This window comes from Symsagittifera roscoffensis, chromosome 6 (genome assembly GCF_963678635.1).
Source record: "Symsagittifera roscoffensis chromosome 6, txSymRosc1.1, whole genome shotgun sequence".
Taxonomy (NCBI): Eukaryota; Metazoa; Xenacoelomorpha; order Acoela; family Convolutidae; genus Symsagittifera; species Symsagittifera roscoffensis.
In genome coordinates this window covers 48,661,228-48,680,696 of record NC_087067.1, presented here as the reverse complement: position 1 = coordinate 48,680,696, position 19,469 = coordinate 48,661,228, and the positions used below count along the sequence as shown (strand labels likewise).

At 35.5% G+C, this 19,469-nt stretch overlaps 1 protein-coding gene across 3 annotated transcripts in view; it reads right to left on the bottom strand.

Moving 5' to 3' along the window:
- Positions 1–19,469, bottom strand: part of LOC134847758 (uncharacterized) — a 38,749-nt gene that overhangs the window by 2,139 nt on the left and 17,141 nt on the right. Inside the window, exons 20-34 of one of the 3 annotated variants that reach the window (XM_063864961.1) lie at positions 19,233–19,322; positions 16,704–16,879; positions 16,309–16,474; positions 11,357–11,510; positions 10,792–10,929; positions 10,321–10,566; positions 9,813–9,912; positions 9,262–9,397; positions 8,819–8,937; positions 8,464–8,493; positions 8,052–8,200; positions 6,079–6,249; positions 5,738–5,833; positions 1,113–1,371; positions 806–835 (exon numbers count right to left, since the gene is read on the bottom strand). In XM_063864961.1, coding sequence (XP_063721031.1) covers positions 806–835; positions 1,113–1,371; positions 5,738–5,833; positions 6,079–6,249; positions 8,052–8,200; positions 8,464–8,493; positions 8,819–8,937; positions 9,262–9,397; positions 9,813–9,912; positions 10,321–10,566; positions 10,792–10,929; positions 11,357–11,510; positions 16,309–16,474; positions 16,704–16,879; positions 19,233–19,322 — 2,060 coding nt within the window. The remainder of the gene's footprint in view (positions 1–805; positions 836–1,112; positions 1,372–5,737; positions 5,834–6,078; positions 6,250–8,051; positions 8,201–8,463; positions 8,494–8,818; positions 8,938–9,261; positions 9,398–9,812; positions 9,913–10,320; positions 10,567–10,791; positions 10,930–11,356; positions 11,511–16,308; positions 16,475–16,703; positions 16,880–19,232; positions 19,323–19,469) is intronic. The other 2 variants (XM_063864963.1, XM_063864962.1) reach the window with 2 other exon arrangements.

Below are 19,469 nucleotides of genomic sequence, written 5' to 3'. Positions count from 1 at the left end.
AAAAAGCAGAAAGTCATAGCTGACAAAGGAAAGAAATGGGTTCCAAGGGGACATTTATTCAGGTAAGTTATCCTTGACGATATAGGCGCTATTCAAAATTTAGTACATTTGATGTTATCCTAAACCAAATTTGAAGCAATGAGATAATGCATACTAGTCGGTAAGAAATTAAGGGAAAATAAAACGATTAGAACATATAAACACTATGTCCAATTAGTTGAAACCCGAACCGAGTTGTAAGTAGTTTTAACGCAAGACAGACTACGTATGGAAACAGGTCGGGTCGATCTATGATTGAGCGACCGGCAGTAAGCCAGTCGGGTTGACAATTCCTAACGTGTTGGTCACTGGCTGGTCACCCGAGCATGACGTAATTGCGCTTCACAGCATGGCCCTAATCTCGTACAAACCTTCTGCAACAGGAACATCGTTGCCCATTTCGTCGAATAAAAATCAAATGATTTCATTCACTTCTCGCAGGTTAAAACATATAAAAACCGGAACGCTTAAAAATATTTTCAGCTTTGACCGGTGAGCCGACCCGTGAAAAAAAGCTACCTGTCGGGTCGAGAAAAAAGTGACCGGTTTCCATCCATAACATGGACCCCCTAAAAAGCAAATATCTGATGTTCCCAGGCCTTCCCCGTCTTTTTTAAACTGGTTGAGATACTGGTTGGTCAGTGGTCATTGAGATGATCATACTTATAACTATTTTGAATATTAGTCACGTTATAAACATCAATGCTATTTCTGTGACCAGATGAGGATAGTTACACATGGGATTTGTGAGGTGTTGTCAACTTACGATCTTGGATGAATCGGACACTTTTAGTGGCTTCAATTATCAAATAACAAAAATTCCATTAGAAAATTTTAGCTTGACTGATTTTACAATGATCAAAATAACGATCTTTAGAACTAAGAACCTAAATTAAAAAAAACTAAAGCAAAAAAATTAACTGGTCATTTATTTCCATTGCTTTTATTTTTCGGAAATAATTACGCTGAAACAGCAATAATTGAAGAAAAACATATCAAAAACTGTAGCATCTTAGAATCCGAAATAAAGTAGTATAAAATGATAAAACTGGCTATAATGAAAACACACTTACAGTTGGCAGTTTGGGGTCTGGATTTACTGGCTCCTCCCCCCACATAGGAGTCCTCGTTGCCTTCTCCCACCATACTCTGCAGATCATCCAGTCTACTCACTGCATCCTGCTTCACAGCTCTCTCCGCATTCAGGTTCTTCTTCAGACTGTCTATTGTCTTCTGGGACTTGTCGAACAAGTACTCATTGGCCTTGTCCATTCGCGACTTCTCAATGAGGGAAGAGCGGAAGCGCATTTCCGATTCTTCCAATTTAGACAACTGAAATGTGCAACCCGAATTCGACAAAAACTAAGCATTACACAGAGGCGAAGCCACGCTTCGCAAGCACTAGCGAGAACACGAAAAAAAAGCAGCTCTATAAAGTGAAATAAGAAAAATAAGAAACAAAACTCGAATCAAAAAAATTCTTCTTCATCTCGGTTTCAAACCTGCGACCTAGAGATTCACAGTCTCAAACACTAACCACTTAGCCACGGACGCTTAATTGTCTCCAATCACTAGCAACAAAAAAGCAGAGAACATGCTATGCAATTTCCAATGCTATAGTGAAATTTCCAAATAAGTCAACATAGCCAACTGACAGTTGGAAAAGAGTAATGAACGCACGGAAACTGAAACAAAAACTGAATTGTTTTTTTTTCAAAAAACTTTTGCATACCGAAGAAATAAAAAGATGGCCTTAAAGCTCATTGAATTTGTATAATATTTTATGATGGACAGTTTTTTTGTTAAAATTAACCCATTTAGCAAGCCCATAATTGTTAAAATTAACCCATAATCAATTGGCTCGCAAAAAAATGTTTTAATCATGCTATCCAAGCTATGAAACTTTGAACAAAAAAGTGAAATTTTTCTAGGCAAGCTATTAAAGCACGGAAACTTTGAAAAAATTCACGTTGTTCGATAGAGCGAACCAGTAGGCGAAAAGTAAAAACTTGTCTTAGTAAGCTATTCAAGCAATGAAACTTTGAAATATTTCATGTAACTTCACAAAGCGAACTGGTTCGCAAAAGATTCAAATTTTTGTAATCAGATTATTAGAGCTATGAAACTTGGATTAATTTCAAGATTTTTTATAGAATGAAAGCTGGCTGTGAAACATTTTAGAACGAAATGGTTCACGGAAAGCTAATGTTTTTCTTAAGCAAGCTATTGACACCTTTGAAACCAACTACAGCAAACCGGATAGCGAAAAAATACAAAATTACTTCGAAGCCACTAAAAACCAATGAAAATTTTTTATATCTTTGTTCCGGATAAGAACTATTCCAAGTTTTTTTACTGGAGCCAATCACGCGATGGAATTTTTAACTATTTCAAGATATTTGACAGTGATAAGCAAAAAAAAATTTGGTATGCTAGCTATTTGGCTTAAGCTTTGATACGCGTCAACTTATCTCGTAGACCGAATCGGTTCACGAAAAGCCTATGTTTTTCTAAGCAAGCATTTCAAGTCAGGAAACTTTGAAATATTTCATATCGTTTATTGGATCGAATCTTTTGCAAAAAAAGTTTTATATGCTATTCAAGCAAGCAAACATTTTTAAGACCTCAGATCGTTGCATGAAGCCAATCTGTTGGCAACAAATTTAAGTAATACTAAGCAAGCTAATTAAGTTATGAAACTTCAAAAAATTTCAAGTTATTTCATGAAATTGAAATAGAAAAAAGATTTAGCAAGAAAGATAGCAAGCTTACAGTCTTCTTAACAGGATATTCAAGCTATGTAACTTAATTTTGTAAAACATTTGGTTGACCGAATCGGTTACCAAACAAAAATAAATTTTTCTTAGCAAGCTTTTTTAGGTATCAAATTCAAAATAATTCAAGTTAGTTTCAATCCCGAATCAGTTTGCGAAAAGCTTAAAATTTTCTGAGGAAGCTTTCGAAGCTATGAAACTTCGAATTATTTCAAATTAATCCATAGAATGAATGGGTTCATAGACTGAAAGTTGAAGTTTTTCTAATCAAGCTTTTAAAGCTATGAAATTTTGACTTATTTCAAGTTATTTCATAAACCGAATCAGTTTGCGAAAAGGTTTTAACTTATAATATTAATAACAATAACAATTGCAAATTAGATTTCATTCATTGTAAGAGTTACTACATTTACAACCAAACGAAATCTCATTGCGAGAACGTCGTGGAATTTTGCAGCCCGTTTTCAGGCACCTCTGGGTCTTTAGGATCTAAGATCACAATATAAGATCACTTTTCGACGCAAGCTAGTCAAGCAATAAAACTTTGAAATATTTCAAGTTTTTTGGCTGACCAAATCGGTTCACGAAAAGTTCAGTTTTTCTTCGCAACCTTTTAGAGCTATGAAACTTTGAACTATTTCAAGTTAATTTATAGACTGAATCGGTTCAGGAAAAATGAAACTTTTCGAAGCAAGCTTTTGAAGCTATGAAATATGGAATTATTTTAGGTTGTTTCATAGACAGAATCGTTTTGCGAAAAGCTAGAGTTTATCTAAGCAAGCTATTAAAGCTTTGAAAACTTGAAAAAATTAAAGCTTTGAAAACTTGAAGTTATTTAGCAAAAAGCTTGCTTACAAAATGTTTGTGAAAGCTTTGCTTCAAAAACTTAAGCTTTTCGCAAAACGATTCGGTCTATGAGATAACTTAAATATTTCTGAGCACACGATTCATGCGATGAAACTTTTGAATTTCTCAAGTTATTTCAAGGGGCAAATCGGTTAGCGAAAATCTTTTTTTGAGGCAATGAAACTTTGAATTATCTCAAGTATTCACAGAGCAAATTGATTGGCGAGAAGTTTGTTTTTCTAAGCAAGCTATACAAGCGATGAAACTTTGAAAAATGCATAGTGCAAATCGGTTTGCAAACAGCTAATTTTTCTAGCAAGGAGGTTGTTGTTTCTAGTTGGTTCGTTTCAGAATGAAATCAATCTAAAAACGCAAATTTCGGAAAAAAATGGACAAGCACTGTCTAACTTTGAAAACGAATTCAGTCCATCTTGTCTACAGAATTGAACTTTTGTCAAAAACAGTTACAGAACATTCCAGACCTAAGAAAATTTGAAAGTTCTGGAATATTATTGGCCTTCTCTTAAACGTTAAGCCTTAAGAATTTTTTGAACGTTGCATTCGACAAAGCTAAAACATTGCTTTCAGTTGAACATTGCGTCCATAGCGCATTGGGAGTTACATTTAATATATGAAATATAAGCAGATATACGATCACAAGTTATTTCATAGACTGAATCGGTTCGCGATAACCTTGAGTTTTTTGAGGCAAGCTTTTCAAGCAAAAAACGTTGAAAAATTTCCGTTCATTTCATAGACCGAATTGGTTCGCAAAATTTTTTTTCTTAGATGCTAAGAAAAAAAATTTTGCGAACCAATTCGGTCTATGAAATGAACGGTAATTTTCCAACGTTTTTTGTTTGAAAAGCTTGCCTTAAAAAATTTAAGGTTATGCTGTTTTTAAGTGATTCGTTCTAGACTGAAATGAATCTGTAAACGCGAATTTTTGGACAAAAATTAGGCAGGTGCCGTCTAGACTTGCAGTTGGATCGAGTTCATCTTCCTCAGATGGTTGCTCTGAACGGTTCTTAAACGTTACGCTCGATATTCCTTCTTAATATTGTCTCCTAATAATTCTTAAGCAATGTGTTGAGTTAAACATTGCGTCCATAGAGCATTCCGACTTTCATTTAATATATAAGATCACAAAAAGTCACTTGTCGGAAGCTAAACGGAAGCAAACTTTGGCGTCAGTAATTCAAATATCTAAACTGAAAATGTTTATCAGAACTTCAAGACTATCTGTCTAGACATTTGACCTTGACCTAAACAAACATCTTAACTTGCTATTTATCCAGATTTTGGATTGAAAAAAAAAATTCTAGAAAATTCTCGCTAGAGTGATTTCTTATACGTTGTGCTCGATAGTGATTTCTTATACGTTGTGCTCGATAGAAAAGTTAAAACTTTACGTCCATAGCGCATTGAAACTTTCAATGAATATATAAGATTTGAGAAAACTAGATCAATAGGTAAAATTTTTATTTCACAGGGAAATGTGATAATTAATTTCCATTTTCGAAATTAGAAGTCGATCACGTTTTTCGTGACCTTTACATTCTCGCTGTTCAATAGTGGAGTTTGCCTTCCTTTTAACAATAGAAATGCTCTGAACTTAAAAAGAAATCACACGTCAAACCACGAAAAATTAAAATTGAACGTGAACAAATTTTAAGACTTTTTCCTGAAAAAAAAAACAAAAAAAAATCAGCAAGACCTATATAAGAGTACCCACTACGTTCATTACTCTTAAACACTTTTATTTGCGAGTTATGAAATATGCAAAATTTTCTAAATTGTCACTGGCGGCCGGCGAATTGGAACAATTTATATATTTTTTATGGGTATTTTTATAAAAGAAGCTAAATATTGCCTCATTTAGTTCCTTTTATTAAACGGCAATGATTCATTTTAATTATTGGTTTTCGACTGTTTTTGTTTTCGGTCCTTCGCCCATGAGAATAGTCCCTCCCCAAAAAAAACCGTGCTTGCTACTTGAAATTTCACTCTCATAATTATAGGGGGAGGTGCTCGTTTGAAATGTCTAGATGGAAAAGAGACAGAAGAGAGTGACTGACCAGGTTTTCGAAGTTGGCCGCCCTGGTGACCTCCAACTGTTGGTCACTCCTCGCCCTCTGCTGCTTCTCATGGTCCTTCTCCATCTTCTCCTTTTGCTAAACAACACAAAACTTCATCCCAAGTGTCTGTCATATTGGGCATTTGCACAACACTAATGGATACTTCCTATACTCGGAAAACAAAATATATCTATTTTTTCAATAATTAAATATTTCGCAGAGTACTTGCGCTTTTGGAATTCAACTGAAAAAGAATCGAGCAACTGAAGTAGACTATGAATATCACGCAGTAGAAATACCAATAACAACTGAAAAGACAAAAAAATACAATGTTTTCAAACTTCTTTCATGAGCATGGAGTGAAGTTTTTGCTGTGAGTTCTCCGACTGAGCTAGACTGCGTTTGAGAGCAGTGCACTGTTGTCTGTACAGTCCCACTTCCTCCTCGCACATCAACTGCATGCCCAGTCTCTCCCTCCTCTTACCATCCACCTCTCCCTTGCAATCCTCCAGCTGTGAACAAAAACACTTAAATGATGATGAAAGAAGAGATAATCCTTTTCCAGCTATGGGCATTGAAAAGTTAATAGATATTGTCCCAACAAGAGGTTGGAAAGGACTTTCGATTCAAGTTTTTTTCCTATTCGATTTTTTGCAAATTTTCCCACGCAATGTCCGGTTAACACAAATACACATCATACTGGGTCGACTGATGCTTCATATTGAAACCCCTTTAGGCCATTTTTCGAACAAAAGCCAGTAATGGAGAAAAACCAGTTTTTATGAATTTTTTCCGCGCGAAACTAAGGACAACAAGAAATCGAGTACTACGTCATCTTCAAGCCATTTACACCGCAATTCGACTAATGATTAAAAATTAGAAAAGAGTCAATGAACGCAAGGAAACAAAAAGAAATGCTGACTGATTTTTGAGGAAACTTCAACTTACCAAGTAAAGAAAAAATGGCCTTAAGAAAAGTTATGATGGACAATTTTTTGATTCAATTCACTCAATTTGCAAAAACTGGCTCAAATGGTAACATTTTGATTCCGCTGGAAAATCTGCAATTTAAAATCCACTTTCGAAATAAGAAGTCGACCACGTTTTTCGTGATCATTACAGTTTTGCTGTTTGATAGTTGAGTTTGCCGTCTTTTTAACAAAAAAACTGACTAAATTTAAAAAGAAACCGTGAGTCAAACAACCGAGAAAAATAAACTTTGAGCGTGAATAACTTAAAAGAATTTCCTGGAAAAAAACATCAAGAACTATAAAAGAAAATCATTTCGCTCTGTTACACTTAATTACACATCTCATTATGAGTTATTGGATAAAATATACGGCAAAAAAAAACGGCAATTCCGAGCGATATAATAGATATCGGACTGCAGCCGTCGGAAGATGAAGAGGAAACAAATACTAATTTTGGACCGGATAACAGCACTAAAAAATAACTTGAAATAGACAAATCGCAAAAATTGAAGAAATGAGGCAACTCACACAGTTTAGAAATTAGTTTGAAAAGCAGTATTGGCAAGTATCGACGCTTACGCCGCTGCGCTTACATCTGGCACGAGTGGCATAATGCACAAGAATCAGTGTTTGCCGCTCATCTATATTTGTTTGTTAATTAATTCGAATCTTTGCTTTCGAACCGAACTACAATTTACTGAAAAACTTCCGAAAAGGCTGCAAACTAGCACGTTAACTATGCATCAGTATTATTCTCAAAAGACCCTAAAATCCCACATTATGAATTGTTTCTTCCAATATTAGAGGCTTATTTTAGAAGCTAACCAATAAATTTTGGTGTCTCAGGTTGACTTCATTTCATACCCAGCAAAAAATTATTGGAACATGCTTGATAAAAACTAACCCAATTTGAAAAAAAAAAATGTGTCACAATAGGTAATTTTTTTTCAATTCGCAGTGAAATTTTACGTTAAAATCCACTCTCAAAACTAGAGGTCGTTCCCGTTTTTTTAGCGCAGTTTGCGCTTTTGAAAGAAGATAATTTACATTCCTTTTAGCAAATGAACTTGAATTGAACTTAATCGAAAACCATAACGCGAAAGATCAAATTTGGTGCTTTCTTCCGGATAAAAAAAAACATCACGATTGTGATTTAAATCATTTCGGACGGAAAAATCTGTGCTACTTGCAGAGCAACCGGCTATCTTTGATGCAATCTAGCACAAGTCTGAGCAAAACAACTATTAAGAACCTTTCGTTGTTGAAAAACTACGCTACACCAGATAAAGAATTTGTGAAAATCAAAAGCGTTTATAAACACTTGATGGTTTGGTCGCAGTCACCTCGTTAAGGAGCTGTTGTTTGGTGGAGGATATCTTCCACTTGTAGTATGCCTTCTGCTTCTCCATCGACACCTCCATCGCCTCCTTCTGCTGCCTCAGATCCAGAATGTTATTCCGGTACTCCACCAATGTCTGCTTGTTGAACTCATCTAAACATGCAACTTGTAAACAACTATTTACAACAAATTTGAACTACCATTGTGTGTCACGTATCAAACTCTAAGATGATAGTTTTTTTTTATTACAGTCGCGGTCGGATCAGCGATAATGACAGCACGCTTGACCTGAACTACTTTGGGTTGTTTAAGAAGTAGATGTAATGCTTCGATCTTTATATCAATAGAAACATGAGCTTCACGATGAGTTGATTATGGTCAACATGAGCTTCACGATGAGTTGATTATGGTCAAACCTATTTCTCTGTCGAATCTATCCCAAGTTGCTAAAATACGACACAAACATCAGTACTTTTGTTATTTTTCTCTACTTGAAAGAAGTTTCAAATTTCTAATTGCGAGGCATGAGCTGAACATTAAAGCCAACGATATGGAAAATCGGTAGCGAGTTTACAGATGGCCTTAATTAGAAGGCCGGAAAACACTAAATGTTGGAAAATACATAGGAAACCCATTGTATATCTCGATAGGTTGGAATAAACGCAGCCATTAATATTAAATGCAGATTTCATAAATATTACTTCGTTTGCATATACTTAGATATCTACTATTACTGTCTCTCCGAATCTGGAATTAGAACTATTATCTGACCTGCTTCGGCGACCTTGTCCTTCCAGTCGTCTATCTTCCTCCTCACTTCATCCCCAGCCTTCTGGATCAGATCCGAGGCGTCATTGAAGAAGTGCAGCTGGTACTGACTCACATCCACTCTGCAAATTAAACACATATTAGATCAATGACGTCACACTACCATACAAGAGTTGCATGGTCTCGGATCAATGAGCATTAAGGCGTCTTTTTCATAAAAGTATTTGGGCCCTGTATTTATTTCACTAGATTGTGAAATGAACAAAAAATACCCTCATTATATGGGTGATCTTTTCAATTTCCTCGTACAAATCAGGGTATCTCACAGCTTTGCTATTGGTCATGTTAACTTGATATGTTTTATAGAACCGAACTGTGCAAGAAAACCACTTCAACCAACAGACTCTCTATGTCAAACTAGGGTCAAAGAGTTTCAAATAAATAACCTATTTGTGTATGTGGTTTGAAAGAGGTCATGCACCAGTTCCATGAATTCACTTCTCACAGCTTCCCTCGTCTTCTTCTCAGTGGCCACTATCTCAGAGTCCTTCTCCTCCAACTGACACCGAAGAGCAGTCACTTCTACAATAGAAAAACTTAAAGATGCACCTTCAATGCAAAAACTGGAGGACTGTTGCCTTTTTCATATTATAATTTAATCGTATGTTCAGCGATTTATTTAAAAAAATTGCTCTTTTTTTTACATATCCCTATGAACAAATGCTCAATCTTGCCACCCAAAGGTTGGCGGTTCGAAGCCCACTAAAATCCCTTGCTGTCCAGATACGTTTAAAAACGAGACATTTGGTCTAAGGACCTTTTCTCACTCTTGATATTGGGTTAAAAATTGTACAAAAATATGTCTTTTTCTGATTATAAGCCTGGAAACCATTTATTATGATTATCTAGACGTGTTTTGTCCAAAATATCAGAATGGATGTGTAGGTTGTGCCACTTGATCTCCAGATCTATTAGTGTGATTGGAGAGATAACTTACCCATGAGTAAAGAGTAGCACTCCGCAGCTAGTCTGCATTGGGAGTCCACGGCCGAATTGCGGTGGAAGTCCTTCATGGATTCAATCAACTGTTTCTTGTCCTAAAAATCCAAACAAAACAAACCGAGTGAAATCACAGCCCTTTTTTAAAGTATTTCAATGAACTAAGGTTTATCACATAAAAACGATGATCTAGCTACTATCTTTCAGTGGCAAAAGTTGTGGTTTAAATAATGCTTCCTAAATAATAGTTCTGAAATTCTGCAAATGAAAATATTTAAACGGAGCAAATATTGTTTTCAGTTCTGACTGCATCTATAATCCTCGATACAAAAAATGTTGCCATTCACGATCCTAGTTGTTAAGTATTGTCGGACATAACATGTAATGAAATTGTCCCATTGTTTTAGTTGCTGTTTTAGACGCGTGTTTTCGATATATTTGTTGCATGTTTTGCCTTGATACAATACAAGTTGTTCGCCTTTTAACGCTAGTATCTAAATTAATACCTGTTCGGTCTTGAACAACAATCTGGTCTTATGTTTGAGTATGTTCTCATAGAACATAGAGTAAGTCTCGAAGTTCCTCTTCTCTCTCTCCATCAGACTGTCTCCCAGCCAGGCCAGACTCCTCGTCAGATCCTCCCTTCTCAGAGTAACTGTCGTGTCTGTAGTCTGTTCAGCTATGGAAGCTAGCTTCTCCGAAAACTGCTCCGCAATGTGAGGACGGATCAGAGTGAACTGTTCTTTAATGGCCTTAAATGTACAACAGAACATGTACAGATATTGTGCTTTGGCTTAGAAGTTAAGGTGAAGTGGCTAGTGCCTTCTCCTTGCAATCCAGAGGTTAGTGGTTCGAAACCCACAATAATCATTTGTTCTTCCTTGAGAGTAAGACTCGATAGTTGGTTTTAATCTTTTCTCTAATTAAACCAGAATTTATCTCTGATAAAGCAAAATATTTAGTGAATATATTCTAACTGGTTTCTTCCATAAATCAGTGGGCAGTGCTCCCTCCTCCCTGGACTTCTCAGCCAGCAGTTTGGCATGTTCCATGGCCATCTTCTTCCGCATACTGTCAATCATCCGACACTCTATCGTGTCCATCAGCTTCACTGTCTGAAACATCCAATCATCAAGACGAACAAATCACTTTTTGTCAAATTTTTGGATGAAACGGATGATTACTTAACTATTACGAACTGTATGATGAAAAGTATCAAGTTTTTTTCTGTTCAAAAATACCTATACATAGATGCTCAGCATGATTGGTGATGTTAACGAGCTACTTTACCACATCTATTTTGATTAAGTGACAAACAATTGCCAACCATGAAAAACGATTGATGTAATTACATGATCTTATTTACCAGTTTTCTGATTATCAGCTGACAATAAAAACCAAATAAAGACCCATTGAACTAAAATTTATGTCGGGTAGCCCAAGCTAATTTCATGGCTACTCTTGTACTTCGTGAATGGTCCGATTAGTACATACACAATTTAATCCAATAACCATACACGCCTAATAGTTTTCGATACGTACCAACTTCAATCGGAGTTCAACCTCTGAGCATCCGCGTGGGATGGTGATGGGGTCAGTGTCGTTTATGGTGGCATTCAAGTAGTGGTCCAACTGATTGTACTTCTTTGCCAGAGTCCTCACAGTAGGGTAGAACACATCACGACGGTACAGGTTGCTAGAACACAAATGGCAACGGTGCTGGCATACGAATTACCATGTCATAAGGCATCATATACGAGAATAGCCCATGCCTGTTTGAAAATTGCCAATGCCCAAGATCCAGGAGCCGACCAAAAAGATACCAATTAGTATTCGAGAGAAGTGATTATCATAAATTTCCACGATTACGATAGCAAATTTTAATACAGCACAAAGCTTATCGCCAATACTATAAGCATTTTGAGACAAATTAAGTCAGTCATTGATTCAAAAATGCACGAGTAACATATTGTTGCGCTTTCACATAGGTCATTCAAATCTCATTTAACTACTAAACAACCCTCTTCTAGAAAAACCCTAACAAAACAAAGTTGCGGTCAAGCGACACCATCAATTGTCCCCAGCATCTAACTACTAAACATCAACAATTAAACAGCCTAATTGTTGTGATAAACTTATTAAATAGTTTCAGAGGCAGTAAATGATAAACAAGCCTAATTGTTGTGATAAACTTATTAAATAGTTTCAGAGGCAGTAAATGATCATGACTGATACCCAACCTGACAATATCCCTAATGCTGATGCTGATTCAAACAACATATTGCAAATGCATACTGAAGCTGAAACCAATACCGAAGATATTCCCGCACTAAGGTACCAAGGTATGACGCCCATCCCAAAGTCATGCAGTAAACGGGGATGTGCGGTGCTGAGCCCCATAGAACAGGAGACAACTGCTGATAACAACCTAGTCCAATTAATCCAAACTACCATCAAAACATCAATCAACGAAATTATCCCAATAATGTTTGGAAACCTGAAAAATGAGATGAAAGAGCTGATGAAGACTATGGTCACGGATGCTACGGAAGACATGAAGAAACAAATTCTCTCCGAAGTTAAAGCTCAATTATCTGCGCAAGAAGCACGCTGCTACCTCAAAAGTCTGTCAGAAGCTGAGATGGTGGAAAGCTACACTCGAAGAGAAAATATCCGGATTATCGGTGTAGCGAGCGATACCGGAACGCAAGAATCCAATGAAGAGACAGCAAACAAAGTGATAAAAATTGCAAATGAAATCGGTTCAAGCGTCAACAAGCAAGACATATCTGTTGCTTATCGCCTGCCGGGTCGGGGCACCACAAAGCCAATAATTGTTCGTTTATGTCGCAGAACAGCTAAAATAGATATATTAAAGAAGAAACGCCAGCTAAATGAGACTGAGGGCATGAAAGAGGTGAAAATATTCGAAGATCTTACCAAGGCGAGACTCAACTTTCTAAAATTGATGAAAACAGATGAGCGCATCGCTTCCGCTTGGTCCAGAGAGGGCAATATATTCTTCCAGTACAGAAATGACAACTATACAAATAAAATTACTGGGCTCTATGAGGGTGGTCACACACTTGGTTACTATTATAATGATGTTATAAATTGCTTCACTGGTGTTTTCAACCAACCGGAGGCCCCCTCCGGAACCTAAATTTTCTGTACTACATATAAATGTTCGCTCTTTGAAAGGTCATCTTAACGAATTGGAAGCACTAGAAACGTGGCTAACAGAAAATGATGATAATAAATGCTATCTCATTGATGGTTACAATAAGTTTGCATTCTAGTGGTTATTGAAAAAGATAACTACCAATTCAAAGTAGCAGTAATCTACAACCCACCTAGAATTAACAAACTACGGTTCATAGATACATTCGAGATTTTTTTAGAAGAAAACTACTCGCCATCAACTCCTTTTATAATCTGTGGCGACATTAACATTGACATATCAAAGATTAATCAACTATCGAACAATTACATGAACTGTATTTTTGCAAATGGATTCGAACTAGGTGATACAAAAGCAACAAGAGTTACTCAAACATCAAACACTTGTCTAGATCATTTCATTTATCAAAACCTGAATGAAGCCTATCAACACACTTTAGAATACCAAAATTTCTCTGATCATTTTCCTGTCCTCTTGCAATGGACTCCACCTAGTTTAAAAAATGAAAAAACTCAGACTTTTCGTGACCTTAATTTTGTCAAAAATAAAGATAAATCCAATAAGTACATAAACTCATTGCAAATTGAACTGAATGAAAAAGAGTTAGAAATCTGCAATATTGCAGATCCATCAGCAGCATTTAACATTTTTTCTGCGGTTTTTAATAAAGTTACCACAAATTTTGCACCCATGCGGGAAAACACAATTACTGATTTAAAAAAACCAAAATGGTTCAACAACAAGTTGAAAAATTTAAGAACCAAAAGAAACAAAGCACATCGTTCATGGAAATATCAACCAAATAATTCCAATTTATTGGAAAATTTTAAGAACTTAAGATTTAAGCTAGAAAAAGAAATTAAAGGGGCAAAACGGAAGTTTTACCGTAACAAATTCTCTGCATGTATTGGGGACTCAAGACAAACTAATAAATTACTCAATGATTTAAGTGGTAAAATATATATGATGCAAACGTACCAATACTAGAGTCATGTCAGCAGCACTCTGTAACTCCATCAACTTTTGATGTTGCTGAACGATTTAATGTTTTTTTTCTCCGAAATTGGCACTCAACTTAAAAAAGACATGGACTGTCTACCATTACCACCTCTTAAACAAGTGGGACACTCAATGTTTCTTTATCAGGTTACTGAACTTGAAGTAGAACAAATAATTAACAAACTTGATAATAAATCGTCGTCGGGTGATGACAATATTAATAACATTTTAGTTAAATTGTCGGTATCTGCTACCGTTCCGTATTTAACCCTGTTAATAAATAAATCCTTCAGCCAAGTCATTTTTCCTGATAAATTAAAAAGAGCAAAAGTCATACCCATGCATAAAAGTGGTTCCAGAGTTGATGAGAATAATTACCGACCAATATCGCTATTAATTGTCTGGAGTAAAATATTTGAAAGAGCCATGTACACTCGTATTTACAATTATCTTGAAAAATTCTCACTTATTTATAGTAGACAATTTGGGTTTCGGTCAAAGCATAGTACAATAGACGCACTCGTTGATTTTACTGAAAAAATGCGGTCATGTGGTAATCAAAATGTTGTTACTTTCTTTTTTGATTTGAAAAAAGCATTTGATACAATTGAACATTCTCTTTTATTACAGAAGTTAGAGTCCTATGGAATCAGAGGAATTACTTATGATTGGTTTGAATCGTATTTAAAGAACAGAAAACAACGTGTAGAAATAAATGGCGTTTCTTCAAACTGGTCTTCTATAAAATGCGGTGTTCCTCAAGGATCAATTTTGGGTCCCTTACTCTTTCTTATATATATAAATGACCTTCCTCATGTTTGCAAATCATCTGAAGTTGTCCTCTTTGCAGACGACACCAATGTCACTGCTTTAGGACAAGTAAATGTTGCAATTGAAAATGACATCTCTTACTTGAACTACTGGCTAAATGCCAATAAATTAGTTATTAATATGGATAAAACAGTACAAATGAATATTAAGACTTCCAATTCAATGACCTTTCATTTAAACAGCTGTGCTATTAAAACTGAACCTGTTTGTAAATACCTAGGGATATATGTAGACTCAAAATTATCCTTCTTTTCGCAAATTGATTATGTAAGAAAGCGATTAGCGAAACAGTCAGGCATTATTTCAAAATTACGGTATTTTGCTCCACGTCATCAGCTTTTAGACTACTATCGAACTAACATTAAATCAACTATCCAATACGGTATTCTTGTTTACGGTTGTTGCAGCTACTCTTCTTTAATGCCGATTTACATACTTCAAAGAAAGATCTTAAAATTGATTTACTTCCGAAATCGTCGCGAACAATCGGATGACATTTTTATTAGAAACCAACTGCTAACCGTGCACGAGCTTCATGTGTATGAATTACTAAAATTTGTACTCCGATCAGTAAACAAACTACACAGTGAGGATTTTTTGAATAATGTGTTTGAATTCGAAAATCCCACTAAAGTAACGCGTAGGGCTAATTTAAACCTCCTTAAAGAATCATTTAGAAAAAAACGATTTGAACGGCAATCAATTGCCTATCGGGGGTCTAGGCTTTACAACGTATTGAAAACTAGAGGCTTACTCGAAGATGGGATAGAAAATGCAAAAATTACAAGTTTTTATCATAAATTTAAGAATGGATACCTGCTAGGTAACATCGAGCTGGCAACTTTAGTTTTCAGTTTTTAATTTTTGTGTAATTTCAGTACCTTGGTTAAATGCTACAGGACAATCAACTATAGGTTGCGATTTATGTGAAAAAATATGACCCTCCAGAACCTTTTAGTTTAGGAGATATGGCCCTTTTTATGATTTTTTGAATTTTTTCTCAATAATTATTTTCCCGAAAACTTAGAAAACTTTCTTCATTTTTTTTTTGAAGCGACGTGTTCCCATGCCGGAGCATCAGCTGAACTGCTATAGGTAGCGCTATGAAGAACAATATGTTTTCAATTAGGTAAAAATCAAAATCACGTATTTTTTTGTTAATTTCTTCATTTAAAAAAAAAAAAAAAAAAACTTATTTTCTTTCTTTTGTTTGATGTTAAATTCAGTATGTGTGCTATATAAGGGCAACATTTATGTGGACCAATGGTCTCGTTAGTTGTCCATTCCGATGATAAATGCATTGATGAAATTACTTTTGTTTTGCTAATGACTATATTTATCAATCGGAAAAATAAATTCTTTCTTTCTTTCTTTCTTTAAACAGACAAGACAACACTTACACTACCATCCCAACTCGCTCGAAACAAACGAACTCATTGTCGCCAATAGTCCACAAGGCTACAACAACAACATCATCACTTACACGAATTCCTTGAACTCGGCCACTCTGGTGAGTCTCTTGATGTTTCCCAGTCTGCCCAGAGCCCAGTTGAGTCTCAGGAACTCATTCCTCTTCCACAACAGGAGGAATTGCTGGCATACCCTGTACGACTCCACTGGCTCCTTCAACTTCGACAGACTCTTGCGGGCTGACAAAAAAAGAAAAACTTGATAATTTGCATGACTGTTAGTTTTGTTCTAATTTTCCTTGAATTGTTGTTCAATCTTATTGTTTAAATACCAATTAAATTTATTTCAATATTTCTGCCTACAACATACTTCCTTTATAACTGTTAAGCACAAAATCTAACAGCCCATTCCTTGCGTTTACCGTATCAAGATTATCAACTACCAAAATGAACTGGTGACATAACTCACAGTTCTTCAAGTGCAAATGAGGTGTGCTCTCTTCTAAGAGAGACCCATCCACGTCTGTGACAAGAGGACTCTTGGGTGCTTTCGGATCGTCACTCAGACTGAACGCGTGCTCCCCTGTTTGTAGCACATCCTCAAGCATTAAAGACATGCCAAGTATCTCTCCATTGGCCACTTGTCTGAAATAACCCACTTGCAGTAACTATCACGAAGCAAAATAAAGTGATCATAAAATTCTAAGCAATTCAGGTTTAAAAACCGCTGCGAAAAAACTTCAAACAACTACAGAGAGGCGAAGCTGCACTTCACAAACACTAACGAGAACACCACAAAAAAAACAGCTTTACAAAGTGTAATAAAAAAAGTCGAAATAAGCCTCGAATTGGTGAAAATTCGGCTACGTCGCGGATTGGATCTGCGACTAGAGATTAAGAGTCTCACACACTAACCACGGACGCTTAATAAATTACAAATACTAGCCACAAATAATGCAGAGAACAAATGTTATGAAACTTCTAATGTTACAGATCATGATTATAGCAAAGCGTCACCAAATAAAGCCCTTTGCGACCAAATAATGAAAAATTTTATTTGCATGTTAGGTTGGAAAAAAGAAGGTTCAAACTTTAACACTAACGCTCACAAGCTCGATAGTGTAAATATCTTTCACACTTCAAATTCTAACTTACAAATTGCTGAAAACTGTCACTTTTGTTCAGCTTAAATCAAAGATGCTTAGTTGACACGAAAGAACAGACCTTGATGAAAACTTGGAAATCACCTTTTAAGGCTCAACTAATCAACTAATGCCTTAGATACTGAATTTGATTACGCAAACAAAAACAGTATTGGAATTGCTAATCAAAAGTTTGTGATAACGATACACTTCATTTACAACGACTGACAAATTTATCTCGGGTTAACAAGATATAAGATCTATTTTAGTATTGCCTGTTGTAGTTATGAGCGTCTCAACCTGATGAATAAAAAAGGACATGGAAGTCGCAAAAGAAGCGTTTAAGAAAATATCAACATGGGAATCCCAAAACAGCACAATTTGTTTTCTCTCTCTGTACTTACTCATAATTTCAGTCAAAGCAACTTTAAAGCACTCAAAGATGTAACTGAAGGTCTTCTATGTACGGAAACAAACAAAAATCTAGCACTGTGTGGTGTAATACAACGAAATTAACGTTATTTACAATTTCAGAACAGCAGTTTGAGATCTTGGGTATCGTAAACAACAAATCCAGCATATGACCTAGAGTTAGTAAGAAATGCAACATCAAATCTTTGCAAATTAAAAACTGGAATTTAAAAATTGTTTTTGTCAGTGGACTTAGATATGTTTCACAGAAAAACAAACTTTTAGATGCCTTGACAAAGGGTTGACGAGAAGCAAAATGAAAGTTTTTGGCAAGACTGAACATTCTGGAAAATGTACTTTTGGAAATTCGGTTATACTTACAAGAACACGATCAAAAAGCAGCTCTATCAAGTGAAATAAGAAAAAATAGAAATAAGCCTCGAATTAGCAAAAACTCGGCTACCTGTAGGATTCGAATCTACAAGCTACCGCAATCAAGAGAATTTGAGTCTCACGCACTATCCACTCAGCTACGCAAGCTTAATAAGCGACAAACACTAGTCACCAATAAAGCAGCTACATATGCTAATAAATAGCCAAGCTATTCAGCAAAAGTGGAACCAAATACAAATAGATACAATTTTGCAAGTAATAAATTGGAATATAGCAAACTGAAGCCATCCACACTAAGTTTCCATGTAACAAACCGGAAAGCATAAAGCCACATTATGTATAAAATATGCATTTCAAAAAAATGCGAGATGTATTGAGTAAGAAAGTTTCTAAAATCGAGTTTTCCTTATTGTTATGGGGTTTGATACAAATAAATTTTTTCGGTTCATTTGATAAACTGTGTTAACTTTTATAACGGTTCATTTGATAAACGGTGCATCAACTGTGTTAACTTATTACTTTTCGAATGGTAAAACACATGCTATGAAAAAGCTGTAAAGGTGCCTCAAAAGTGACACCAAAATTTGTGACTTCGGTTGGAAAAAAATGAGTTCAAAGAAAACAAAAAAAAATTTAATTTTTGGATTTCAAAGAAAAAATAAGATGGCCTTAAAGCTCTGTGAATTTCTAGAAGAATTTGTGATTGACACTTTTTTGAGAAAATTAGCCCAATTTGAGAAAACTGGATCATTAGGTAAAATTTCTATTTCGCTGGAAATTTGATAACTAAGTTGCTTTTTCAAAACTAAAGTCGATCACCTTTCGTGACTTTTTAACAGTTTTGCTTTCCGATAGTGGAGTTTGCCTTCCGTTTAACAAAGAAAATGAACTAAACTTGAAAAGAATTCAAAAAAGAAAGAGCGAAAAGTAACTTTGAACCTATTAAATTTTTAAAACCTTTCCCAAAAAAACCATCACGACCTATGCAAGAGTCTAAACAATGTTCATCGACTCTTAAAAAACGTTACTTGTGTAATAGGAGAATTACGAACCTTTCTGCATTTCTGAGTGGACTGAAGCATAGAAGTACACTGTCTATGAGCGTGTTGGGCGAGTCAATGCAGCACAAGAAACTCCCATTCCTATAAAAAATAGAATTGCTTATTACACTGGTTATTCACAGCTCATTTTTGATATTCATTTCTGATTTTGTAAAATCTCTCCAGGGGTAAATTACGCCCTTTTCTCTCATTATGATTAGGAAAATCTGAACTATCAAAATTTATTAA